General features: G+C 54.3%; 1 protein-coding gene across 1 annotated transcript in view; it reads left to right on the top strand.

Annotated features, from left to right (window-relative positions):
* Window positions 1-9,632, top strand: part of LOC101663738 (NT-3 growth factor receptor) — an 89,356-nt gene that overhangs the window by 2,254 nt on the left and 77,470 nt on the right. Inside the window, exons 2-3 of the mRNA XM_004709895.1 lie at window positions 5,843-5,917; window positions 6,422-6,493. Of these exons, the coding sequence (XP_004709952.1) occupies window positions 5,843-5,917; window positions 6,422-6,493 (147 nt within the window). The remainder of the gene's footprint in view (window positions 1-5,842; window positions 5,918-6,421; window positions 6,494-9,632) is intronic.

Below are 9,632 nucleotides of genomic sequence, written 5' to 3'. Positions count from 1 at the left end.
CCACAGCAACAACGACGGACTCTCACCTGCCATGGAGTTCGAATCTGTGATTCTGTTAAATGACAAAGACTGTACTTAACTCTGCCGCCATGGTACAAAAAACGGGTGGGGGGCTGGCTGTGGCGCAGGGGCATTCTTTTGCTGTCCCCTGACCTAGATCCCTGTTCCGGCGCCTTTTCTAGAAGCACGACTCCTAACCACGCCGTGACCCTGTGGGTTTGGGGAGATCCCCATCCAGCTTCGCTCAAGGTAGATTCTGACTCCTAGCGACCCCGTAGGGGCAGAGTGGGACTGCGTCATGGGGTTTCCAAGACGTCGTCTTTTTGGAAGTTGACTCCCACATCTTTCTCGTGGGGGAGTGGCTGGTGTGCAGGCGAGCAGCCAGATGCATCACCGGGGCACCACCCGGGCTCCCTAACAGAGGACGCACGGCCATCGTTTGGTTTTCCAGAGGCATTTGTTCGTTCCACTGCAGTCTTTCCTGGTGTCCGTCCTCATATGGGGGAGGGCCCACGTGGGCCGGCAGCAGGGCATTAAACTTGTAGAACCCAGTGGCATGGTTGACAATGGATCTGGAATGAAGACGTATCTGTAGCATTCTATATTGTGTGCCGAGAAAAGTGATTGTATTCCCGGTAAAAATCGAATTACAGCCATTTGTTAAGGACAGATCCGGGTATGAAGTCAAGCTGCCTGAAATGAATGATGTTTCGTCTAAATACCGCTTGGCTTGGGCACCTACATGGGCAGATGGTCCAGGGGTACACTAGGGGCAGGGCCGGGGGGCTTGGTGGCTCAGGAGTGCTCTTCCTCTTGGCTTTCCTTTTCATCTGAAACGGAGCCAGGCCCCCTGCCCTGGAGGGACCAGATCTACCAAACAGCCCTGGGGCCAGAGGCTTGCAGGGCAGACACTGGGACTGTTATGCCCTGGCCACCTGTGTCTGTGCTCTTTGTCAAGGCCAGTGTCCCTGGTTTCTCATTAGGGGCTCTGAGGGAATGGGCACAAGACGCATGTTGCTTACCTGTTCCTGTGTGGCTCTGGGGCCATGTCAGAGCAGCTGCTGCCTTGGCTCTGGTTCCCCTGGGGGCAGATGGCAGAGCCGTGGTGTGGTGGGGCTGGAGAGGAGATGTCTGGGGAAGATGGCGGCCACTTGTCGGGTCCCGCGCTTGTCAGTAGCTCTGTCCCAGGGTGAGCTGTCACTAACTGCACACACATCGTGATGTGGGTACTTTGCCCCTGGGGTACCAGAGAATCGGTTCTCGGTCTGCAGGCTGGGCTGCTGTTGAGTCAGTGGGGACTCCGGGCCACCCCACGTGTGTGTGTGGACGGGAATGGGCCCAGTGGCTTTCCAAGGCGGCGAGCCTTCGGACACAGATCACCAGGTCTGTCTTCTGAGGCTCCTCTGGGTGGATTTGAACCCTTCACCTTTAGGTGGGACTTTTGGTGAGTGGCAGGGGTTGGGGGTGGGTTCTCTTCCTGAAGCCCTTTGGCGCTCCTTAGGATGACAGTTAAGTAAGGTGACCAGATTTTAACAGTGGTAAAGTGGGACACCATTGATAAAACTCATATCCTGGCGAAATCGCCACATGGCAGCTGAAAACCGTACACCCTAGCTTGCTTGTCGCGCATTCTTTCCAAAAATCTGGACCTTTTTAAAACACCGCAAGATGCAGGAAAAATTGTTAAAAATCGGGACTGTCCCGCCAAAAGCGGGACGTCTGATCACCTTAGTTAAGCCACTGGGTACTGCACCTGGGTACTGATCTTGGCTGCGAACAGAAAGAAGGTTACATTTTGGAGGCCACCCACTGCAGAAGAGAGGCCTGGTGATCTTCTTCTCTGAAACCCCGGTGGGGCGCAGTCCTCCCATGAAAGACTTGGGTTGCCATGAGTCGAATCCATTTGATGGCAGCTGTTTAGCGTCAGGTGAATAGTAAGCTTCCCAGGGCTTCAGATCTTGGAACTCAGTTGCCTAAAGGCTCTTAGCTGGAGGACCCCTCCATACATACTCCCCCACACCCCAACAGTCATGGAGACCGTTTGTCCATGCGGTTTGTTTGGGTCCGTATCAGAGGGATGACGGAAACCGTACCCGTTACTCGTGCTTGGCGGGAGTCTCCACGTGGCTTCTCCAGCTGCAAGGCTCTGGATACCCTGAGCTTGTCTCCATGTGGCTTGTCAACAAGAATGTCAAACAGGGACTGAGCCTTGTCAGTAGAGGGTCTCCAAGGGGGTCAGCATGTGTCACATCTCCAAACGAGCTATTTATCTCCTTAGCGCCTCCCAGTGAGGTCATCAAGCTGCAATCTGATTTGACAGGCTAACCTCCACCCTTTCACTCTGAATCCTCTCAAATTGACACAGATTATATAAGTACCACAGGGCCTTCCTCTTTTTGCAGCCCCTCTACTTAACCAAACACAACATCCTTCTCCAGGGACTGGTCTCTCCTGACAACAGGTCCTAAGTACAGAAGAAAGAGTCTCACGATCCTTACCTCTAAGGAGCATTCTGGATATACATCTTCCAAGACATCTGTTTGTTCTTTTGGCAAGATTTTTCCCCATCAACAATGCAAACACATCACTTTTTAATTCTTCCATATTCATTGTCCAACTTTCACATCCATATGGAAAAACAAGCAAACAAAAACAAAAACTAAACTCATTTCTATTGAGTCAATAGGACAGGGCAGAACTGCTCCTATGAGTTTCTGAAACCATAACTCTTTATGGTAATAGAGAGCCCTTTCTTTCTTTCAAGAGTGACTGGTGGTTTAGAACTGCTGACCTTGCAAGTCAGCTGCCTAATGCATCACCACTACACTGCTATCCTATGGCCATGGCTGGGGTTAGGTGCACCTTAGTCTTCAAAGTAACCTCCTTCATTCTGGCACAGGGGTTGGCAAACTCCCTCTGCCAGCAGCCAGAAAGTAACTGTTTTAGGGTTTGCCAGCCTCTCAGCCTGTTCCCACTACCCAACCTAGAGCTGACGGGAGGACACAGTCCTAGGCCATGTGCAGAGGGATGGAAGGGCCACTGCAGTTTGAGTTCCACTTTACTGTTGGATGAAAAGCTGGTTGTTCTAACCTACCTTACACTTCTGAGGGAGAAAGACGCGGCTCTCTGCCTCTGTGAAGATCGTTGCCTGGGAACCTCTGTGGGCAGTTCCGCTGTGTTCTACCCAGGGACGCTGTGAGGGGGGCACCAGCGGATGCAACCCACAGCAACAACGACGGACTCTCACCTGCCATGGAGTTCGAATCTGTGATTCTGTTAAATGACAAAGACTGTACTTAACTCTGCTGCCATGGTACAAAAAACGGGTGGGGGGCTGGCTATGGCGCAGGGGCATTCTTTTGCTGTCCCCTGACCTAGATCCCTGTTCCAGCGACTTTTCTAGAAGCACGACTCCTAACCACGCCGTGACCCTGTGGGTTTGGGGAGATCCCCATCCAGCTTCGCTCAGGTAGATTCTGACTCCTAGCGACCCCGTAGGGGCAGAGTGGGACTGCGTCATGGGGTTTCCAAGACGTCGTCTTTTTGGAAGTTGACTCCCACATCTTTCTCGTGGGGGAGTGGCTGGTGTGCAGGCGAGCAGCCAGATGCATCACCGGGGCACCACCCGGGCTCCCTAACAGAGGACGCACGGCCATCGTTTGGTTTTCCAGAGGCATTTGTTCGTTCCACTGCAGTCTTTCCTGGTGTCCGTCCTCATATGGGGGAGGGCCCACGTGGGCCGGCAGCAGGGCATTAAACTTGTAGAACCCAGTGGCATGGTTGACAATGGATCTGGAATGAAGACGTATCTGTAGCATTCTATATTGTGTGCCGAGAAAAGTGATTGTATTCCCGGTAAAAATCGAATTACAGCCATTTGTTAAGGACAGATCCGGGTATGAAGTCAAGCTGCCTGAAATGAATGATGTTTCGTCTAAATACCGCTTGGCTTGGGCACCTACATGGGCAGATGGTCCAGGGGTACACTAGGGGCAGGGCCGGGGGGCTTGGTGGCTCAGGAGTGCTCTTCCTCTTGGCTTTCCTTTTCATCTGAAACGGAGCCAGGCCCCCTGCCCTGGAGGGACCAGATCTACCAAACAGCCCTGGGGCCAGAGGCTTGCAGGGCAGACACTGGGACTGTTATGCCCTGGCCACCTGTGTCTGTGCTCTTTGTCAAGGCCAGTGTCCCTGGTTTCTCATTAGGGGCTCTGAGGGAATGGGCGCAAGACGCATGTTGCTTACCTGTTCCTGTGTGGCTCTGGGGCCATGTCAGAGCTGCTGCTGCCTTGGCTCTGGTTCCCCTGGGGGCAGATGGCAGAGCCGTGGTGTGGTGGGGCTGGAGAGGAGATGTCTGGGGAAGATGGCGGCCACTTGTCGGGTCCCGCGCTTGTCAGTAGCTCTGTCCCAGGGTGAGCTGTCACTAACTGCACACACATCGTGATGTGGGTACTTTGCCCCTGGGGTACCAGAGAATCGGTTCTCGGTCTGCAGGCTGGGCTGCTGTTGAGTCAGTGGGGACTCCGGGCCACCCCACGTGTGTGTGTGGACGGGAATGGGCCCAGTGGCTTTCCAAGGCGGCGAGCCTTCGGACACAGATCACCAGGTCTGTCTTCTGAGGCTCCTCTGGGTGGATTTGAACCCTTCACCTTTAGGTGGGACTTTTGGTGAGTGGCAGGGGTTGGGGGTGGGTTCTCTTCCTGAAGCCCTTTGGCGCTCCTTAGGATGACAGTTAAGTAAGGTGACCAGATTTTAACAGTGGTAAAGTGGGACACCATTGATAAAACTCATATCCTGGCGAAATCGCCACATGGCAGCTGAAAACCGTACACCCTAGCTTGCTTGTCGCGCATTCTTTCCAAAAATCTGGACCTTTTTAAAACACCGCAAGATGCAGGAAAAATTGTTAAAAATCGGGACTGTCCCGCCAAAAGCGGGACGTCTGATCACCTTAGTTAAGCCACTGGGTACTGCACCTGGGTACTGATCTTGGCTGCGAACAGAAAGAAGGTTACATTTTGGAGGCCACCCACTGCAGAAGAGAGGCCTGGTGATCTTCTTCTCTGAAACCCCGGTGGGGCGCAGTCCTCCCATGAAAGACTTGGGTTGCCATGAGTCGAATCCATTTGATGGCAGCTGTTTAGCGTCAGGTGAATAGTAAGCTTCCCAGGGCTTCAGATCTTGGAACTCAGTTGCCTAAAGGCTCTTAGCTGGAGGACCCCTCCATACATACTCCCCCACACCCCAACAGTCATGGAGACCGTTTGTCCATGCGGTTTGTTTGGGTCCGTATCAGAGGGATGACGGAAACCGTACCCGTTACTCGTGCTAGCAGGACCTTTGCGTTTTTGCTTTTGGCTAGACTCTCCCAGCTGGGTGAGTCTCAGCTTGGTGGGTGTCTGTTGACAAAAAGCTCTGGTTAACAGTGATTTATGCCTTTGATTAATAAATCTGAGAAGATGAATTAATTATTACTTAATAAGTACAGCGGGCTTGCTAGACAAAATACCCCTTCAACACAGGGCCCCTTGGGGGGAGTTTGAAAAGAGATCTTGTGTGATGGAAAGGGGAAAGCCACCTCTCCTTGGAAAAATGAAGAACTGGTAGCCAGGAGGTGGGGGTGGGGGGTTGGGGGGTCCACCAGCCCCCTCAGTTCTCCGGAGTAGGAGAATCAGGCCGATGTGCCGATCGGGCCCAGCACGGGGCAGAGGAAACAGGTTCAGCGATGGCTGGTGACATTAAGGTGCATTTGGTAGATTCAGGATTCAAATGCAGGTCTCTTTGGCTCTGAAGCCAGCCTCTTTGAAGTGGCCCCGCTCACCGGCGCTCTCCCCACCCCCCGCAGACACATCGAGAACTGGCGCGGCTTGCACACCCTCAACGCCGTGGACATGGAGCTGTACACTGGCCTCCAGAAGCTGTGAGTGTGGCCCGGTCGGGGTGGGGATGGGGTGGGGTGGCGTGTGCAGCTGCGCTGCAGGAAGGGATCTGGGGCAGCATTTGGAAGCAGAACCTGCGCTCAGGTCTCTGGTCCCCAGGCCAGTGCCCTAGCCCTGTGCTTGGCTGGTGGTGGCCTAGCACAGCCTTACTTCTGTCTTTGCGGCCCCCAGGCCATTGGCTGCCCCGAGGGCATCTGAGAAAGGAAGAGGGGAGGCCCTAGTGGGGGAGGCAGCCCTGTGGTCTTTGGGCCACATTCTTGAGCCAGGGTTCCCAAGGATGCCATGCTGTCTCCCCAGCCCTGCCAGTGCTCATCCTGAACCCCAACCCAGGCCCCCAGGCTGTGTGATTCCAAATTCCCTCTGGGAGCCTGCTAATCGGGCCCCTGGGGTGGGTGGAGATGAAGGCCTGGCCTCTGGTCAGCCTGAGCCGGGAGCACATGTCCCTCTGCACGGGCTCAGCTCACCCTCTTCTCCTCTCTGTCCAGGACTATCAAGAACTCAGGACTTCGGAGCATCCAGCCCAGAGCCTTTGCCAAGAACCCCCACTTGCGCTATATGTGAGTAGAGCCAGCCCGGGGCTGCCGGAATAGGTGCAGGGGGAGGAGTGTTCTGGGTACTGAAGCTGGAGACTTGAATTTGGGGCTTGGTTTTTCCACTGTGTGTCCTTGAGCAAGCTTCTTTACATCTCTGGGCTTGTGGTTTTCCCCGTTAAGATTAGGATTTTGGATTTGATGATCTGGAAGGTTCATTTCCAGGAACCCTGTGGGGCAATAGTTAAGTACTAGGCTGATAGCCAAAAGGTCAGTGGTTTGAACCCACCAGCGCTCTGCAGGAGAAAGACGAGGCAGTCCGCCTGGGTAATTATTCCAGCCTTGGAAACAGCCTGGGGCAGTTCCACTCTGTCCCGTAGGGTTCCCGTACTTTGATTCCACAGCAGTGTTTTTTCACCTGTGCCTTTTGGTTTAAGGTCCCTTTCAGAAGGAAAGGGTGAGAACCAGGGCTTAGAATCCAGGATTCCAAACACCCAAGTTTCTTTATATTCCATGATTATTAATATGGAATTGTATAGGATGTAAATGAAATTCCACTGATATTATACTTCTTAGACTACTTTGGGGCTCATAAATGCTTGGGGGGGTATGGTGGTGGGGGGCCCAGAAAGAGAAGGGAAAAGAACAGGGCCAGGCTAAGTGCTATGTCTAAATAGATTCTGGGTTCCTAAGGGAAGAGCTCAGACGATGGAGACACCTGTGTAAGCAAACACGGTTTATGTAGTGCAAACAGAGGGTCTCATGGCTAAGGGTATGAGACCTTCCTCACTTCCTTCCTCACTCCTGTCCAACCCCTTATCTCACCTGCCATGTGTGATTGGTGGAGGGACCTTCTTAGGAGTTGGCCCAGGCTAGACCTTCAAGAGATAGACTCACAGGAGCTTGATATCTAGCCTAGGGTGATAGGCTGGAAAATTCGGCGAGAAGACTGCACTTTCTGGGGTGGCGCTGAGCTTGGAAAGCTCAGAATGAGCAATCTTGGGCAATGCCAACCCACTGTACCACAGGGGAGGAGCTGGCTCTCAGGCTCATTTCTCCTTTGAGTGTGACAGCCACCTGGAATATTCATGTGGCTTGTCCCCAAAGAGCTGGGGTCCCGGAGGAGCCAGGTGGGGTGGTAGTGTCTTCTGAATGTTGGGAGTTGAGCCAACCCCTGTAGCAAGAGTTCCCACGGTCAGACATGGTGGGGATGGGGTGAGGGAAGCGCACACGGACGAGAATGGGAATCCCCGCCCTTAGTCATGGATCTCCAGCATCTCCGTCCTGGGAGAACTTGGGAGAATATTGTGCGCAAGTCTCCTTGGCCCCTGGGGAGTTTTCCTGGCTGCCACACTTTGCATTGACCATGGCGGGACGCTTTCCTATTCCAAGGCAGAGCATTGGGGAGCTGGGTTTGGGAGGGACAGGACGGGGAGCCGCTTTCCGTCCTGAGGCCCTGGCCTCATGCGCAGCCGTGGACGTGTTTGCTGAAGCACCCAGGGAGGACTCTGCCAGTGTTTGCGCACAGTGTGAGCGTCCCTGCATTGTGCACCCCGCGATCCTTCTTGCCTCCCTTGGGAGGTGGAACATGCTGTGGAGCTTCCTCGGGGCTACGTACTGTGAGGACAGGCACCAGAGACCTGCCTTTGGCTTTCTGAGGTCATCCCTGCACCCTGCAGAGCCTCTGTGGCAGGCCTTCCTGACAGGTGTTCTTGCAGGTGGTGCTGTAGCAGGGACCTGGGAGCCAGGCTTGGACCAGATGCTTGCTTCAGGTGTTTATTTTATTGGAGATTTGAGCTTCATTCTAAAACATCCCCGGGAAGGTGGTGTTTGATATTTGAGAAGCCCCCTTTTCATGGTCACTCACTTAAGGCACACACAGCCATGGCCCACAGCAGCCCCGGTGGGGGCTGTGGGGACTGGGGACCACATGTCTCCTCTAAAGGCAGTGGGAGCAGCCAGTCAGCTCCACGTGGTAGTGGGGCTGCTGCTGTCCTGCTTCCTGTTTTTGCAAGGGGTGGTGGGAATCCGGCAAAATTACACCTGCTTTGAATACTGGCAACTGAGGACAGGGTCCCTCAATGCCACCGGCCTCATAGGACTACTCCAAGGGCAGAAGCTGGTCTGTGATCTGGGTCCTCTTTGGGGGAAAAACTGCTCCCATGAGGACAAGGCCTGTGGGCTCTGCCCCAGACCAGCCAGGGCTTTGTGTCCCTTGCAGCACTAGGGGACACGGAGACACAGATGCCTCGGGGCCCACCAGGTTTCTACAGGCTACAGAAAGGGAGCGAGGTTGCATCTCAGGCTAGAGCATCTCTGAAGTGGGTGGCAACCGAATGGGCCTTTGGCTTACCTTCATGAGTAATGGGACCGGGCTGTGCCCCACCATCTCTGTAGAAATGACCTGGTCTGTTGGGAGGTGGCAGTAGCAGAGGCTGGTGGCACTTTGCAAGAGTCCCATGGCCTTGGGGCTGAGGGAGGCCAGTGCCTCTCTGGTGAGGGATCAGTGAGTGCAGAGAGCCTGCCTGTGACCTTGGGGTTTGCTTTGCAGGGGACACCTGCTCTTGGGCTCTGTGTTCTCAGGCACGCCTACTAGCGTGGACACTTGCCGTGGGCTGTGAGGGAGTCAGGAGAGAGAAGGGCGTGTCCAGTCACTAGGGGGAAACTGCTCCCCACCTGGGACCTGGCTGCAGATTGGGGGCCGTTTGGGGTGCTCGGCTTGGTACAAGAAGGGCAGCGTTGGGCAGCAGGGGCTCTGAGGGGCATGGGTGGGCTTCCTGGGGAGCCTGCCTCTGCAAAGAGAAGAGGCGAGAGGACCAGTCTTCTGCTCTGGCGTCCACGGGAGGGTTTTATTGATGAGCTTTTCCCATTTCAGTCGACACACCCCAGATCCCGACCCAGTGACTTTCCCGGCAGCCCCGGGACATTTTCTCCTGGCAAATGGGCCGGATTCCTATGCCCTCACACATCTTCTATTTCTGTCCTCTAAATGCATTTACAAGTCTGCAGGCCCAGCTGAGCCATCACAAGATGATCGCCTACTCCAACACTAATTGCCAAGCCCTGGCTCGGTGGCTTTTACTCTTTTTTTTTTTTTAAGGGTAAAAGGCTGGGCAGTATTTTCTTCTCCCTTCTGTCCTCTAAATGCATTTACAAGTCTGCAGGC

Source organism: Echinops telfairi, unplaced genomic scaffold, assembly GCF_000313985.2.
Source record: "Echinops telfairi isolate 266 unplaced genomic scaffold, ASM31398v2 ScPeMD7_7409;HRSCAF=8447, whole genome shotgun sequence".
NCBI classification, from domain to species: Eukaryota; Metazoa; Chordata; class Mammalia; order Afrosoricida; family Tenrecidae; genus Echinops; species Echinops telfairi.
Note: the sequence above shows the minus strand (reverse complement) of the source record. Positions and strands in the feature narration are given on the sequence as shown.